An 18131-nucleotide genomic window follows, 5' to 3' on the forward strand; every position below is an offset into this window, starting at 1 on the left:
TGGGGATAACTACAGGGGGCACTGCATATGGGGATAACTACAGGGGGCACTGCATAATGGGCACTTTTGACTGACAGCCAGTGAGGGAGCAGCCTGAGACCTGTCAGGCTGGAATGGTAAGGGAGATACCCCTTTTCCCGGCACGCACATAATTGCGAAGGCTCCCACCCGGCTGGAAAAAATTTCTGGGGAGAACACTGTATGAGATGTGAAATTAGTAATTTCGGTACTTGTGTACTTTACGGACTCATTACAGAGAGAACCCAATGGATGTTTTAAATGGTACTAGTGTACTTTATGTACACAAGTACCGAAAGTTGTCCCCACCTAAAGAAGAAAGTTGTCCGCTCGCAACCAGGTTACTTTCCCCCTCTGTGCCCACTTGGATGGTAGGGAATGATGCTGGACACTGGCTGCGTATACATACGGGAAGCCGGCGGACACAATGCTTCCAGACTACTTAATCCCGGCGAGGGTTACATGACAGGCGTCTAAATCAAGACGCCCGTCATTTTACCGTCGACGGGATTGTGGAGCCCGGCATCCCTTCGCAAACAGCCGCGGGGGGGGGGGGGGGGGGGGTGTCACGTAGGGTTAGGTTTAGGGTTCCCAGGGGCGGACAGGGTGAGGCCTAATCCCTGACCCCCGGGAGATTAGGGTCAGGCTAGGGGAAGGGGGGTTAGGGTTAGACACTTAGAGGGGGGATTAGGGTTAGGCACCTTAAAGGAGGGTTAGGGGGTAAAATTAGATTAGCTATACTTACCTTTAGGACTATCGGGATTTCCTCCTCTGTCTGGCTGCCGCTGCTGGGATTTCTCCGCCGGCCACGCGGCCAGCGGTGAATCGTACCGAATGCCGGTGGCTGATGACGTCAGGGTCGTCTCCGTGAAGGGGATTTAGACATTACCTTGATTGATATAATGAGTGGACACTTGGGTTCTCTCTGCAATGAGTCCGTAAACTACACAAGTACCGTAATTTTAAATGACTGAGCACTGTACACCGTGATCGTACGCACGCCGGGACTCCATCGAGCAGCCGGAGACCCAAGCCCGCCCCTAACAATGCGCCTGCGCTGCTGCGCAGCGTATAACTTTCAGTAAACCCACACAACTGCGTGCCAGAAAACTCTGTCTCTAGAAAGGTAAATACAGAGGCCGGCCCGCTGCTTCTGATGTAAGAGTGACGAATGCTATGCAATGTACTAGCGGAAGTGTCTTCAATCGTGTGCCCATTACTCTGCGGAGGACGCCATTTTTTCGAAGACCAAAAAAAAAAAAAAAGCCTAATGACAGATTGCGTTCATTAACCGTTTCGTAGTCCTGGAGATTAATAAGAATACGCTATATGCTCTGTGCTGCTGCTTGTGTTTCACACCCCGTTATTCCTATACCGACTCTTCCCCCTACACATGACACATCGTCCCACCTTCTGCTGCTGGTGGCACTCCAGGGTTACTACCTCCTATCCCGCTACTACCATACCATACCACTACGTACCCAGCCAGCCTTCCATCCATTCTCCCTCAGACGATTCATCAGAGGAGGCCGCCTCCTTCGGTCCCCGCCCCCTGGCGTTTTGCATGCTGGGATACGCTGGCTGTGCTGCTGAGTCTGGTTGCTGCGGCCCGGAGCGCTGTGTCCCTGCTGCCCCGTGTGTGTATCCCGGCTGTGGCGCTGAGCGGCCTGGCAGAGGGTGAGACGCCCGCTCTGTGTGTATAATATACCCATCACCCTTATGGTAGTAATGGGCTGTTAGGAGGGAACTTGCTTCCAGCACTGTTATTATCTGCACTTACTGGGCTGTTAGGATTGTCACATTAATAGACATAACTTTAAGTGGTAGTCATGTCAGTGAGTCATCTAGTGTACCTGTGCTGCAACCACCTTTCCATGGCAGCAGCATTGTGAGGGTCCAGCCCCATAAAAATACCTTTATTTTTTATTATGTGGGCATGCATTGCTGTATGGCCATACAGCTGCTGTGAACTACACATGCCAGCGTGCACTGCCACAGATTTGCTATTAGTGAATGCTAAAACTGTGGCAGGGCATGCTGGGATGTGTAGTTGCACTGCAGTTGGATGGCCCGAGTTTGGCACCCCACTTGTCTATCTGTAGCTTCTGGAAATCGGTTATGCAGCTGTAATATCAGGAAATGACAGTGTCGGATACGCGTCCTAGTAGCTGCTCCGGTTATAACTCGGGTGGACTACGACTGTTTAAATTGTCCAAAAGTTTTTTAGAGATACACATGAAGCCAACTTTGTCATGTAAGCACTTTGGTAGCCCATGTACAGGAAACAGATTACGTTATTAAACGAGCTAATAACTAGGATTCTACTCTTCAATTATGACAGTCTCTAAATGACTTCCAGCTTTAGGACAGAGATGTATTGAAACAACTATGATTGTTTTATTTGGAAGAGGTACAATGTAATTAATTACCTTGTCAGTTTTAATACATAGGACACAATGTCATGTTTGTTTGTTTTTTTCCTCACAGGCAGTTCTTTTTGTATTAAAAGACATGTAACACTATGCAGTTTGATTTCAATCTGATTAAGCATGATCATACAATTCTTTTGAACTGCATTTATTTATTTGGTGAGTGTTCTATTGCTGAGTATTAATAAGAAACATGCTGCATGGAAACAGTTTACAATTGCATAGGGATTGGTGATCTTTAGGGGTCGACGAGTAAGTGCAGCCATATGCCACCCTTACAGTACCTCCAAACTCGCAGATTTTCGTTTGCCAGTCAAATGTGAGATGGGGGTGAAATGAAGTACTGTTAATAGCATTTCTACTCCCTTGCCCACTCACGTTTAATTGTATCCTTAGTGATTTTCTCCATGTGTATTAGTAACTTTGCACGTAACTGTAATCTTTGCAAATGAGTCATAATTAGTGAGTTTAATGGTTTGTTCACACCAGAGTGGTGTTGCTGCCTGAACCTGTGACAAGTTAGAATCCCACCCCTATAATAGATTGGGTGACCCTGGCTGTTGGTGCAATATTATTTCTGGATCACAGGTTGATCTGTATTATGTGAAGGGACATGTTCTGGTTTAATTAGGTCACAAACTAATGTGTGAGCATATCACAATTATATGAACATGTCCTTGCTGTATTCATCAAACATTAGAATTCCCCTTCCCTCATTTATCCCACATCCCCTGTGCAAGTGGCCGCTAGGGTCTTCCATCAAATCTGCAGATGCATGCGACTTGTGTCATGTGCAGAACCAATTGGTGTGTATGGGCTTGGTGACACCCATTTGGCAGATAGGCACTAATTAAGGCTGCTTATGCGCATATTTTGAAGGTCAATATAATATTTTTTGACTACACTAGACGATGTTCTCACGATGCAATATCGTGATCGATTTCCCTTCAACTATCCACAGCAGCTACCCGGCACTCCAGGACACGATATGGTGCTAAAAAGTGTCCAATCTGACCAACGATCTATCGTGCATACTTAACGATTTCCAGTGCGTCGTGTACGAGATTGGAAGATCTTGCCTGCTGTAGGCAAGATCTGAAGATGCGATGTACGACCCGCAGGTATGTGCATCGGCATTGTGATCGTGAGTGGACACTCACGATTTGGACGTATTTGACATGATTTGTTTATTCCGATGCATCTAAATTGGGCGAATCATGCAAAATATCGTCTAGTGTGTACGCACCTTCAAGCTAGGTACACACTGTCTGATTTATTTTAATCGAGATGACAAACGGGGCAATTTTTAAACAAATTGAAAGTCCCAATATCTGTGCCATACATTATACATTTTTTTATTAGAAGTTATTGTTTTTCCGACACACCACATTGATTTTGCATATGTTCGCCCAAAATACGAATGACACAGTAGCAGGAAATACAGATGGGTCCACATACATCTAGCCACCTGGCGCGTTAAACAGCCCTTCTAGTTGCGGCATGCTTACTCACAGAACATAGGCATGCTGCATATCATTTTAATCAGCATAAGCTGCTTGTGCTATCTATTCACATCGTTGTGTGAATAAGATGCATTTGAAGGTAAGAGGACGCACAAAAAGACGCTCAGCGCTACCGAGTCATGCTGAGCTCCCGCTTCAAGTGTGGCACGACTTGTAGCGCACGGAGGACAGATGTCTGTGGGCACTTCTGTATGGGCAGATTATTGAGAATTTACACACACTGCTCATTATCGAGAAATTGAGGTCTTGACTGACAGATCGGTCAATCGAAGGAATGCTTTTGTGGATGTTTTCTAACCATTTTATTGGTGAAGCGATCTTTCATATACACTATACAATAAATGAGGCAGATAATTTGATTATTGGAAAATCGACCCAATAATTGTATAGTGTGTACCTAGCTTAACTCCTCTTCAGACCCAATTTAGTTAATCTAAAAATTAAAGTATACTTTGGGGGATATTCAATTAGGTGCGAAAAAGTTTCGCCGGTGACGTCATTTCGCCAGGTGAAAACCTATCCCCTTATTCAATTGCAAAGACTTTTTTCCATTGCGGAAAGTCAATGCATTGGAATCGGCAAAAAAAGATTCGCCTATGAAAGCAGGCGGAAAAAAGTGCAGAATTGGGGTTTAGGGGTGCAAACTTGCGGGAACCTCCCTTACCCTTGGGACAGTCCTCCAAAGCTAAAGTGTGTGAAAAAAAAATGTAAAATTACTTAAGAACACCCAAAAACAGTACTTTCAATTTGGGGGCAAATAAGACCAAAGTTGGGGGACAAACATAAAAACTAGCGAAATAGACTCCAGGGGGGTCCCCAAGTATGCGCCAGGTGTTTTTTTTAACGTTTTTTAAAACTGCACTTTAGCAACTTTAAAATATACTAGCACCCATTTTCTTGTACCTCAAATTCGCTGGGACTAGTTATTTTGATTAAAAAATATTGCTTAATGCCATTCTTCACCACTTATGCAAAGATGCTAATAGCATGCAATTGAGAAAAACTTAAGTACCCAGATTAGCTTTATTAGGGGTACTAGTACATCCCTATAGTGATCCCCTATGTTAGTGCAGCTTTTTGGGGGGTACAGACGGTTTTCCCCATTTTGACAGTACTTTTCGCTAGCTCCGAATTCGCCGGTTGCCATTTTCGGCGATTTCTAATTGAATACAGGGATAAACGGGGACGCGCGCAATACTTTTCCGCATGGAAAACCAGCAATGACAGCAAAAAGTCCGGCATGTGAAAAGTTTTCGACTTTTCGCACCTAATTGAATATGCCCCATTAACCTGGATGTTTAGCTTATTCCATGGCCTAGCCATATGTTTGGTTAATCCACTAAGGTTTAACAGTTTTGCGCTGCATGTCTCTATAAATGTAAAACTCAGCTTCTTTCAAACACCAAACAGGGCCTGCCTGAATCAGGGCTATGCAGTAACACAGGACTGTTGAATACATCATAGATCCTGGCATATCTGACAAATTGTATGCTTTTGTTTTGTATATAAACTCCTTAAATGCCATTCACAAATATAATTTAGTTATCCTTCCTAAAACAGAGTTGGGTTGGCAATTTAACTAAATTGACCAGCTACTGAGTTTATTTTAAACAATTAATATTCAATGAGAATATGTACAAATATAGTGGATTTGATGCAGCTCGATTGTAAACCAGATTAGCCTGTAATACTCACTCTGATTGACATCAATTGACACTTAGGGGGAAATTCAATTGTTTTGTGGGAGCCCAACGGAGCACCGTGTTTAGCCATGCAAAGTGGCTAAACTCATCTAAAGTACTATGGTTGACCCACAGTGCCGACCTATCACTCATTTCTGCTCGCCACCTCAGGAGGGTGGGAGCAGAAATGCTGGCTCTGGCGGTTATTCGCACCCAAATGGAGCAACAATTGAATTTCTCCTTTGTGTGCCCATTAGTTAGAGCCGCCTGGGAAAACAATTGAATTGTCCCCTTAAATAGCAAATTTTATAGCCAATTTGTTTCTGATCTTTGTAGTTGGAAATTTAGTTCAGTGAGATAGATTCGATTTTCCACCCCGGTACAGCAAATTGCATCCATCTACATTGTAAGTTTTGCCTTGCTCCCCATATAGGTGTGTAGGAAGACTTGTGATATAGAGACGACAGTAACATGCTGATGTGTGCAGCTGAGCATCACTGCTACTACACACATTCATTTGTTAACCTCTTTGTAGGCTGCTATATTGATGTATGCTATTCTGGACCTTATCAGATCTGCATCTTTTCATACAACCACTCTTTAAACTTACTTTTGTTTGTGGCACTTCCCTTATATAGCACTCCATATTGGTACCTTAATGGTGCATGTCCACACAAGGAGGTTTTTTTCTTCTTCTCCTGACAGGTTCTATAGGCAGGATGTCCTTCCTTCTCTGTGAAGAGGACCAGTTATGACTGGTGAATTGGTTCACATCTTGCTAGCATTGGGTGTGCTGAGATTTAGAATCTCCAGATTGCAGAATAATGCACTCTAGTCTGAGAATGTGCACCTCATGGTAATTGCATCAGTTAACAGGGGCAGCTCCAGTAAACATAACTATTGTGGTCCTACTGGCAAATATATCTTCTCCTTTAAATAGCAGATAAGTTAAATAAGGAGCTTTTAGTCTTGGGCATTATGATGAATGTGATTAGTATTGCTTCCACCCAGCACTGTGGCAATGGTTTTGTTACATACCAGGGCACTGTCACTGTAGAGTTTGTATGTTCTTCATGTCTTTGCGTGGGTGTCCTCTGGTTGCGCAGGAGGAAAATGGGGAATTTAGACTGTAAGCTCCCAAAATGCAAATTATAATGTGAATGATTAAATATTTTCTGTATTTGATGAGCAATACGGTAGCACTATTCAAATAAATTATAGTGTTAGTAATAAAATTTGTTCCTTTTTATATATTGTTTTACTTATATTTTTTTACTGTTTCTGACTAAATTTGTTCTGAAACACAAAATGCAGGAAAACATCTTGGGATAGACTTACTAAAGCTTCTAAAAATGAAAAGTGGTGTTGCAATAGCAACTAATTACATTCTAGCTATCATTTATCTATTGTATTCTTGACATTTATACACAGAATCTGGTTGCTATGGGCAATACCACTTGCTGTCCATTGCAACACCACTAGATTGTAATTACCCCCTTGTGCCTCTTCCATGTACTAACCTAGACTTCATTCAGTTGGCAGACTATGGGGTAATGTAATAGTCTGCAGACTGCGAGTTCCGTCTGAGATTGCCCAATGTTTTAAAGAAGCAGTTATTTAAAAGGTAAAATTAACATTGTTTTGCCTTTTTAAATGACTTCTACTTTAAAACATCGGGCAGTCTCGCACGTTACTCGCCAATGCCTGCAGTCCACAGGCTATTACATTTACCCCCATAAATGTGTTACATTGGTTTCATGAATGTAGGGAAGCAGATAAAAAGTGAATGACTGAAGGGAGTACTTAAACAGTATTACCTAGAACATGCTATCAATTGTATTTGCATCTCTCTTTCTACATTTTTTTTTTTCTTCAGTGCAGGCCAATTCCTTCTTTTAGTGATATTTCCCAGGGCTTTAATAAGAACGTATAAGATTTCAGCATCCCGTTACTTCTCACAACTATAAATACTCTGTACAAACCAGTTGTCTTATAAGGGCGACTGTGTGATATTTAGGCTATTATGGTAAAGATATAAATGGGATGATTAGGAAATGTCACAATGATTATGGGTGACATGTTAGTGATGACATATTGAACCAATGTAATGACAGTTTAAAACAGTAATATTTTGGTTCTCTAGTAAATCATAAGCAAATATCTGAGCTAATATAAAGTGACTGTAGCCTAACATCTTGAATTGAGAGCTATATGTGGGAGACGGTGCATTTGTTAGCACACACAGGCAAGTTTTCCTGGCACTCAGCCCTCTTTAGACAAATGTTGATAAGAAATGATGCACTTCTTCCTCCTATATGGGATGGGAGTGGTACAATTTTGGCATACTTTATTTGTGTGATAGTGGTATGAGGGGATAGGGTAGTTTGGCTCATCAGAATTATGATTCATTTATTTGTTTCCAGTTGTTAATGTTGCAAAGTATGGGGAAGTTTTATCTTGGGGAAAAAAAGCAGTAACAATGGTATTGGTTCACATTTGCTGTTCAATTGCCTTTTGTTGCATACTGTAAAGAAAGTTTTCTTTCATCCACTAGGGGACACTGGAGATTGCTTACGCTGGGGTATAGAGGCGTGGATAGTCGGAGCTCCTCCCCCTCTATGCCCCATCAGCCCTCAGTTTTAGAAAATGTGCCGTCGGAGCTGGTCACAATCTGCTGTGATCCAGCAACACATATGTTTTTTATATTCTTTTATTTAGGATTCATTTTATTTCCTACATCTTTTACATATATTTAGGTACCCTTCGCCACCTCTCTAAAGGTGGGGTCCGGGTACCTGGCACTCTGTTCTTAGAAGAACAGGCAGGAGTGTGCAGCGCTTATCAAGAAACTCTAACACTAACAAGAGTGTGCTGCAGCTGAGAGAGAGCCGCCGGGGAGCGCAGTGAGTATGGCTGCGCGCATCCCCTCCCTCCCCTCTCTGGCGCCTGCCCGCCCTCTGTGTAAGCAGCGCTACAAAGCTGCTTCACTTCTCCTTCAGTCGCGATGAGCAGCGGCTGAATAGAAGGAGACTGGGAGCGCTGGCTCCTCCGTTAGAGGGGGGGGCAGCCATGTTAGCGCAGCAAGCCAGCATGAAGATGGGGCGGAGCTTAGGTCGCGGGCTCTTTCCCTCTGTCTGTACTCACACACAGTACGCGGCAGGGAGCTGTCCCTAACAGCGTGTTGCCGTTGTTTATTGACTTCATATTGAGAAGGCTCCTGACTACATCCCTGGGAACTGGGGTGTTAGTACAGGAACATAATCTGTGGGTGGTGAGTGGGGTGTACTCCTGCTCTGTGTCCCTCTCCAGCCTTCTGTTTATTTTTCATATACTTCTGTCAAACTCTGCTTTGTGTGTGGTGATTGTGTGTATCCATGTTAAAACTCTAAGATCTATTTATACTGCAGCAGGTTCACAGCTTAACGCTTGGGTTAACAAGGCTATAGTTGCTGGGCTGACCAGTTGATTACAGGTCTGGAATCAGGTACCGCCAAAGCAGAGTTAAGCGTATTAGCAGGTCACATCCGTGAGTCTGCAGTGTTCATGGGAGAAACTTCTAAGGATATCCGCCATAGTGCTCGTATGTCGGCTTCTGCTATTTTGGGCTTGGCAAGCGGACGCAGAATCTAAGCGTGCGGTGGAGGGGTTGCCTTTCACAGGCGACATGCTTTTTGGTCCAGAATTGGATAAATGGATATCCCAGGCTACAGCGGGGGGAAGTCTTCCATCAACTGCTCTGGCTCCCAGAAGATCCTACACTGAACCCTTGTTTCATTCCTTTCGTGTGCCACAGTCCTTTCGTGGTAGAGTCAGAGGTGCTCACACGCAATGAGAAGGTAGAGGTCACCCACACTCTGTTGCACGTCAACAGGAGCCTAAACCAGCTGAGAAATGGGTTGCATGACGGTCTACCATCCCACCTGGGGTCTACTGCGGTGGGAGCCCGTTTGCAACAATTTCAGCAAGTTTGGATTCGCAGACTAATTTCCCTGCGGTACCAAATAGAGTTTGAAGTCCCCCCTCCGTCTCTGTTCTTCACTACAGTCTGCCAATACTTGCACACAAGGCCAGGGTTCTACAGGAGGCTATCCAGTCTCTGCTAGTATCGTCAGTGTTAGTTCCGGAACATCTACGTGGTATGGGTTTTTTTTTTTTTTTTTTTCAATCTAACCTGTTTGTAGTACCCAAACCGGACGGATCGGTCAGACCCATCCTAAACCTCAAGTCCTTGAACCTCTATCTGAGGATGTATCGGTTAAAAATGGGGTCTCTGCAGTCAGTCATTGCGTGCTTGGAACCAGAGGGAATTCTTATTATCCCTAGATATCAAGGATGTTTATCTCCATGTTCCCATTTGGGAACTACATCAGGCCTTCCTGCGTTTTGCCGTATTGCAGGATCACTACCAGCTTGAGGCATTGCCGTTCGGTTTAATCCTCTGCTCCCCAAATTTTCACCAAACTCATGTCCGTTATAATTGCCTTACTACGGTCTCTGGGAGTGATCATAATTCCTTATTTGGATGACCTGTTACTCAAGGCTCCATCTGTATCCCTTTTATCGCATCATGTCTTGCTGACCTATCACACCCTAATCCAACACGGTTGGATACTCAACTTCAAGAAATCATATCTCAATCCATCTCAAAGACTCCTGGTTTTTGGGCATGATCTTGGATACGGCATCACAGAAGGTTTTTCTTCCAATGTACAAGGCCCGGGACATCCGATTGTTAGTTCAGATGGTCCTCAGACCAAACAATGTGTCCCTACTTCTTTGCCTGCGTCTCTTAGGGAAGATAGTAGCTGCTTTCGAAGCACTACAGTTTGGAATTTTTCAACTGGACCTGCTGTCACAGGGGTTGGGGTCGCATCTGCTTCTACATCGACAGATCCGTCTGAGTCCAGTTACCAGAGTGACCCTCCTCTGCTGGACACAATCCAGCAATCTTCTAGTGGACAGAAGATTCGGACTGTGGAACTGGATCATTGTAACAACGGATGCCAGGCTTCGAGGATGGGGAGCAGTATTCCTCGATTATCACTTTCAGGGTCGATGGTCCCCTCTGGAACGAACGTGGTCCATAAATGTGTTGGAACTCAGAGCATTTTACAATGCTCTGACAGAAGCAACAGAGTTTCTGACAGCTCGTCCGGTAAGAGTTCAGTCCGACAACGCACGGCCGTCACCTACATCAACCGACAAGGTGAGACTCTAAGTCGAATGGACATGCAAGAAGTAACACAGATTCTCCGGTGGGCCCATAACCAGTCAGTAATCCTGTCTGCAGTATTCGTGTGGGGGGGTGGACACCTGGGAAGCAGATTACTTAAATCGCCAGGACATCCATCACGTGGAATGGAAGCTTCATCCAGACATCTTCTGCGCGCTGGTACATCGATGGGGGTGTCCTCAGGTGGACCTCATGGCGTTGAGATTGCATCATCAGCTCCCTGTATACGTGTCAAGAATTCGAGCTCCGCAAGCGGAGGCAGTCGACGCTCTAACAGCTCCGTGGATCTACGACTTTGTGAACCTGTTTCCTCTGATTCCACTTCTTTCTCGTCTTCTAAAATGAATAAAATACGAGCTGGCCTCGGAGACGTTGGTTCTCGGACCTGCGGGACCCTTTTGGCAGACGAACCGTGGATTCTTCCTCTAAAACCGGATCTTCTGCAACAGGGTCCTTTCATCCACCCCAACTTAACGCAGCTGCGTTTAACGGGGTGGTTCTTGAAATCGAGATCTTGAGACGTAGAGGTATCCCAGACTCAGATTTTCCCACTATGCTACGTGCCAGGAAGCCTATTCGGCTGCGCATTATCATCGCATCTGGCGCTCATATCTCGTGGAGTTCCGGTTGGGGTCTTCCATCTAGGACTTTTCGGTTGTCCCAGTTTCTGTTTTTTTTCCAGACGGGGTTGGATTCTGGCCTTCGCCTTGGAACTTTAAAGGTACAGGTTTTTGCCCTTTCCATTTTCTTTCAACGGAAATTGGCACTCATTCCTGAAGTGCAGACATTTCTTCAGGGGGTCTTGTGTGTGCAGCCTCCTTTTTGTACCTCCGATAGCTCCCTGGGATTTGAACTTAGTGATTATGTTTTTTCAGTCACCCATGTTTGAACCTTTGGATGAGATGGACATTAAGTTTTTGTCTTGGAAGACAGTCCTTCTCCTGGCTTTAGCATCAACTCGTAGAGTTTCGGAATTTGGTGCTTTGTCCTACAAAAACCGCCTTACCCTGTGTTTGATTCTGATAGGGCAGAACTCCGGACGGTAGCCTCCTACCTTCCCAAGGTTGTGTCGGCTTTCCATATAAATCTTTCCACACGTTCGGTGGGTGCGCCTGGTAGGGGTGCTTCCACGTCACAATGTGCCGTGCGGCCACTTGGTCTTCTGTGATACGGTTGCTACTTCCGCATCACGTTTTGGCCGTCTTGTTCTGCAAGTTCCGCAGAGCGCTCCCGCCCGTGGGGTAAAACTTTGGGACGTCTCCAGTGTAAGCAATCTCCAGTGTCACCTAGTGGATGAAAGAGAAAATGGGATTTTGGTACCTACCGGTAAATCCTTTTCTCTGATTCCACAGGGGACACTGGGCGCCCACCTCTACGCTCTTAGCCTGCCTGTTCAGTTTGTTCACTAAGTTGTATGCTTTGGTTATTGTGTGTTCTTCTCTTCCGTTTTTACTCCGTTTGTTCTCCATCTCCTCTCAGTCTTCATTTTCTAATGAGATTGCGTAAGCAATCTCCAGTGTCCCCTGTGGAATCAGAGAAAAGGATTTACCGGTAGGTACCAAAATCCCATTTTCTGTACGCTTCTATTTATATAAATATTCATAACTGAATTAAATAAATTAATTTGAAAAACATAAAGTGGTTTGTAATAGTGAAATAAATTGCCTTTGGGCTCTATTGCATGAAAATGATGTCAAAATCACTTATAATAAATTACAAAATGCATTGCATTTTAATGTGTGTTCAGTCAGATAAGTATGAATAACATAAAAAACAGATATGTTTCTTTTTCCTGGCATCCGTTATAAATTACATTTTCTGAATCAGTATGTTGTATTGCCATTTAGCTAGTTTGGAGTAAGCCGGAGGTCTATTAAGAGTCTGCAAGATCTGTACTTGTGTCTTCGTGTAAGATGATCAATGAAGTCCCTGAGAAAACGGCCCCAGTAAGAGAGCAGTCGTACGGTGAATTATTTTATTTCATCCTACTTGGGAAAGCCATTTTAAAAACTGTGGCCCTGATTCAGCACGGATCCCAATTGTGAACGCAGCTGCCTAATCGCACACAATGCTGTTGCGAATATATGCTAATACCTACAACAGCTTAGACAGCATAGACACCCACTACTGCTTTCTCACATCCGTAATACCTCGCAGTCCTGCGTTTACATCGGTAACATCGAAGCACATCGGACACGCGTGCACAATTACAGCAGCTCTGACCCGTCACAGAAATTGCTTGTCTTGTTGCATGCATTGAGTACTAAAGCTGTGTAGGCAATCACAGTAATTTATGCACGCCCATGCAACGACGTTCAAACGGACAGGCACGCCTGCATTTCTGCAACCACTCCCCCGTCACCACCCCCAAATGCTCACGGCCTGTCACTCACTCTGCGATGGATTCCTGTCTGCTTGCGTAATTGCAGTACGATCGCCGCTCACATGCAGTGCGGTGCATGCCCAATGGCTGTATACACCTAAATCCTCCTCACAATAGCTGTTTTAGTTAGTCACTTGATTTGTTACTCAATTACTTTTTCAGCTTCTTCTGCTGGCAACATACAAAAGTGTCCACATACATTTATTCTCCGTGCGCTACAAGTTGCGTTACATATTTAACGCGTGAGCACAGAGTGTCTCTTCCTGCGTTTTAAAAAAAAATTAAAAATTTCCCCTTAAAATGCATGTTATTCGCAAAGCAATGGGAATAGGACTCACAAGCAGCTTACGCTGATTAATACCTATATTCCGTGTGTGACTGCGGTTATATTTGCACGCAAAATGCTACGGTACTGTGTCAGTGGTATATTCAATTGTGAACCACCTTGACTTGACTTCCAATGACTTAGCTTATTTGTGCACTATGTACACTGACTCCTAACTGTTGGTAATGAATCCTGATGTTAGGTCAAATTTTTGAAAGCTTGCTTGAAACAATAATTTGTGGCTTATGCATGTGGTCTTATGCAAGATAGTTATTGAGTAGGAAAGAAGATTTTCAATATTTAATTCTATCATATTTTGTTTTGTGGATGTTGCACACTTCAATATCACTGAGTGGAATGCATTACCTACCAAGAGTGTGAAATATGAACCCTACTGTGAGATCTAAAACGCCTAATACAATTGATGTAAGGGTAATACTAGAACCAGCTTACAGTTGCACATATTATATATTATATCTGTTACTTGGTAAACAAGACTCAGAGGAAAAACCATAGTGTGCTATTGGGGATGGGATGGTCACTCTAGGTGTGTTTTGTATGCACGCATAAGGAAAGCCTTAGAGAGGAAATCTTTGTGGGATGTAAATTATTCATAAACAATGTGCAGCAATGGTACCATAAGGATCCTTTACATCTTGGCATGTTGGGATACATCATGTCTAAGGTTCCCCTTTTGTATACCAGCATGCATAACTAATAGGTAGACGAGTGACTTGTTTTCAGTACAACCTTTATTTACAGCAATAAAATGTAAAATAGGCTAATCCTATTCAGTTCATATTAATCTATTAAATGGATGAGTGATATTACACAGCTCCATATTTGAGGTTCTCATGTGTGTTTTTTATGTTCCTTGAAGGCTGCACTGATATAAAGAAATTGATTGTATTTGATAATTTCTTCACAGCACTCCATGGCACCCCTGACATATGGGTTAAACCTTGGTCACTTGAATAGAGACTGGAAAATATTTACACCCCCTCTCGGAAATAATATAGTGGGCGGAATTCAATTGATTCCTGTCCCCATCACGCCCGACAGAGCTATTCATTTCTTGCTCCTGTCGGGCACGATCAGCTGCCAGAGCTACATTTCAGCTCGCAGCCCCTGGGGGATGAGAGCTAAAATGTGCGAAAAGTGATATGTTTGGGCGTCCAAACATCACTTTTCGCGATCGCGCCCAGCACTTTGGTCGGGTTTAGCTGCTTTGAAACGGTGATAAATATATAAACAAATCCAAGTGATGTGTGGCTGAATTACAAGTGACTGGCAGGAAAAATGAGAGCTATGGTAAGAACTTACCCTTGTTATCTATTTCTTCGAAGTCCATAGGTTCCACAGGGTTGACCTTGGGGTATAGGTTGGGAACCAAATCCGGGCACCACGCAGTTAAAGCTTTCAGCTCCCAGGATGCACTGGGTCCACTCTCCCTATAACCCGGCCCCCAGCTAGAGGCACCTCAGTTTTAAGTTGTGCCTGGCCCGAAGTCGGGTCGCCGTTAACGCAGGGGGGGGCTACTTTTTATTTTATGAGTTTAAAGTTTTTTATTTTCTTTTTAGACCGTAGGACGTCCAAGCTGCCGCTCCTCCACCCCACAGGCGCCGAGACGCCAGTACAGATCTGGGGATCACGGCGGGATCCCAGAGTCTGTACTAGCCGGACTCTGCGGGCACCCAGGACTGCTGCCAGAACGACGGAGACAGGTAAGGTCGCGGATCACCGCTTGCGGAATCTATGCAGTCCGACGCCTTCAGTCTCTGGGGACAGACTGGAGGCGCTGGCAGTGGCTGCGGGCCCCCCCATACCCCGCGTGTCCACTAGACCACCAGGGATTTCATAATCGGCAGCGGGCGCCGGCATCCCGGGGGTTGATAACCGGCCAGGGGAGGCAGCCTTCCCTGTTCAGCGGCTCCTTCCTTCAGCTCAGCGCGCCTTTTAGTTCTACAGTCTGGCGTCCCTGAGCTGCCTCCTCCGTGGGCCACTCTTCCTCTGAGGTCTCCAGGCGGCCATTTTATTTCTATGGCGCAGCAGAACTACTAGGACAGCAGACACTGAATCTGGGCAGTTGAATGTAGTGCCATTTGCAGTATATTATATGTAATATATATATATATATTTCTGCATTGTATGTGACTTATGCTAGTGCTGACTGTCTGTGCTTTTTCTCTCACCTGTCATTGTATATCTATCCCTTTTCTTTACAATCTGCCCTAATACAGGTGTACTTAAGATGGTTATGAGACCTCCCATATATATATATTTGCCCTTCTGCTCCATGGGAGGTTTCTGTCCTCCCTGACATATATATATATATGTCAATATTTGTGAGGTTTGTCACATACTGTTGCGTGCTGCACGTTGCCATATTTTAGATGGAACTGTGTGTTGCATACGCTGGTAATGGGTCCCTGCAGCTAATCTTAGCGTCAGTCAGGACCAGTATAACGCTGCTTGATATTGCCACAAGGATGGTTAGTCAAATAGGTCTGACCAGAAAATAGAGCACGATACTGTACCCATTTTTGCTATCCTGCAAGTCATGGACTGCAGGTATGTGTACTGAGGATTTCACCCAGAAAGGGTTATGTATATGGCGCCGTCAGGTGCTGGGCCCCTTACAGGACCCCCTTGGGCGGTTTCTTTCTTAAGATCCTGGCCTTCATTGCGTATCGCCTGGTGGTCCACATTGTTGTAACTTACTTGGGGTTACTTCAACATGCTGCCCTTTCATCTCGGGGTATCTCGCAGTTTCTTGCGGTTTACTCCTGTGACACAGACTATCGCTCCCTACCGGGGTTTTCCACAGTACATGCAATTCCCTCAGGTACCACTACAGTCTGTCATTTCCCTTGCAGGGATTATCACAACAGCCACCCTGGGTGGATGTAGATTCTATGAAACACAAAATGGTGTAATAAACGCCCTGTGGTTACTTCCCAGTCTGCACTGCTCTCTAACATACATCGTCAGCCATAGGTAAACTGCATAATGTGTCGGACTCCTTCCCTCTCACATGAGGGGGAGCCTCAATCAAGTATTATCCCTGCTTTGGTGCTGGCGGTCAAGCCTATCCTAGTTATAGAGGATGTCAAACCTGCACCTAAATCAAATCGCCCTCAGTTTCAGCATTGTTATCTTCGGCTTTGTTCCCCATCTCTAACCAGCGGGTGGATCACATGGCAGGAGTCTGGCTATCCCCACAAAACAGGCATCACCAAAGCGTTTGGCCTCATGTTTCCCATTCCATGAGGGTCATTACAAGTAATAGGAATCGCCTCCTGGGGTGGATTTTCATGTTACTCGTATGTTTAAGAGCGCTACTATGCCTCCCATTCCTGCCCGGACGGATTCTGCGGATCCGTAGGTGGTAACTTTGCCTGAAATCAATATACTCGCTTTCAGAGGCTGTTGCCCGTCCGACCATGGCTATCGCATGGGTGGCTAATGCTATTGAGTCCTGGGCTGATGCATTTGTAGAGCTGTTTCCCTCAGAAACTTCTGGAGATCAGATGTCTTTTTTTGCTCACCTAAAAAATGCAGTTTCATATGTTGGAGTAACTATATTGGATGCCAGTCTCCTCACCTTCAGGGTTTCAGTTGCGACTGTATCTGCCGCCATACCCTATGGCTGCGCTCTTGGAAGGCAGAGGTGGACTCGAAGATAGACCTTAAAATGGATAACCTATATTGGAAAGATCTTGTTTGGTCCTAACCTTGACAAGATTGTAGCAATGTTGGAAATACCACTAACGACTACATTTCCACCTTCAGCTACTCCCACTACAAGGCCTCGGACTAAGGGCCTGATTCAGAGCCGGACGCTCTGACCAGAGCGCTCGCTCTGAATCAGGGCCCTCCTACCTAAAAATGGAGCGGCCTCTTGGACGCTCGCAAGCTGTGGGTTACCACCCACAGCTTATGCGAGCGTCCATGATGATGGTCAAGACCATCGCGACCATCGGGCTTGCGGCGAGACCCTACGGTAGGGTCTCGTGGCCGCAAGCCCTGGAGTGATTTTGGCTCTATCAGAGCCAAAATCACTCCCACTGTCATCACTAGTGATGTCAGTGGGGCCGGCTTCAGACGGTAGGCGTTCCCATGGGAACGCCTCCGTCTGGCAGCCACGCCCCCGGCACGCCCACCAAAGGGGCCGTGCTGTCAGTCACCATCGACAGCACGCCCCCTTTGGTGCGAGACCCGGAGCGACAGCTTGGCTGTCGCTATGCGGGTCTCGCGCATGCGCACGACAGAGCTCCCTCCGTCGTGCGCATTAGGGCTAAATCTGTTAAGTCTTTTTGTCCTGAGCGACAGCCTAAAGGCCAGTCTTTTCCTAGGCTGCCGGCCTCCATGAGGGCCGCCATACCCGGTACCGAGCAGACCTGGACATCCAGACGTCCTGCTTCTAAACCTAAGGATAAACCATCAGCCTGATGGGACAGGTCTTCATCTGGGGGATCCCAGAGTGAGATACCGACTGTTTCAGTTCGCCCAGTGCTGGTGTCAAGTCACCACGGATG

General features: G+C 45.3%; 2 protein-coding genes across 3 annotated transcripts in view; one reads left to right on the forward strand and one right to left on the reverse strand.

Annotated features, from left to right (window-relative positions):
- The window catches only part of LOC148522355 (uncharacterized), a 63167-nt gene extending 61583 nt beyond the window's left edge, over positions 1-1584 (reverse strand). The window contains exon 1 of the mRNA XM_088474039.1: positions 1500-1584. Coding sequence (XP_088330165.1) covers positions 1500-1584 — 85 coding nt within the window. The remainder of the gene's footprint in view (positions 1-1499) is intronic.
- The window catches only part of NEK7 (NIMA related kinase 7), a 174107-nt gene continuing 157475 nt past the window's right edge, over positions 1500-18131 (forward strand). The window contains exons 1-2 of one of the 2 annotated variants that reach the window (XM_088474075.1): positions 1500-1695; positions 3409-3568. In XM_088474075.1, the coding sequence (XP_088330201.1) occupies positions 3554-3568 (15 nt within the window). In that variant the 5' untranslated portion in view covers positions 1500-1695; positions 3409-3553. The remainder of the gene's footprint in view (positions 1696-3408; positions 3569-18131) is intronic. The other variant, XM_088474076.1, reaches the window with a different exon arrangement.

The sequence above is a fragment of the Taudactylus pleione genome, unplaced genomic scaffold (assembly GCF_031769625.1).
Source record: "Taudactylus pleione unplaced genomic scaffold, aTauple2 ptg000146l, whole genome shotgun sequence".
Lineage (NCBI taxonomy): Eukaryota > Metazoa > Chordata > Amphibia > Anura > Myobatrachidae > Taudactylus > Taudactylus pleione.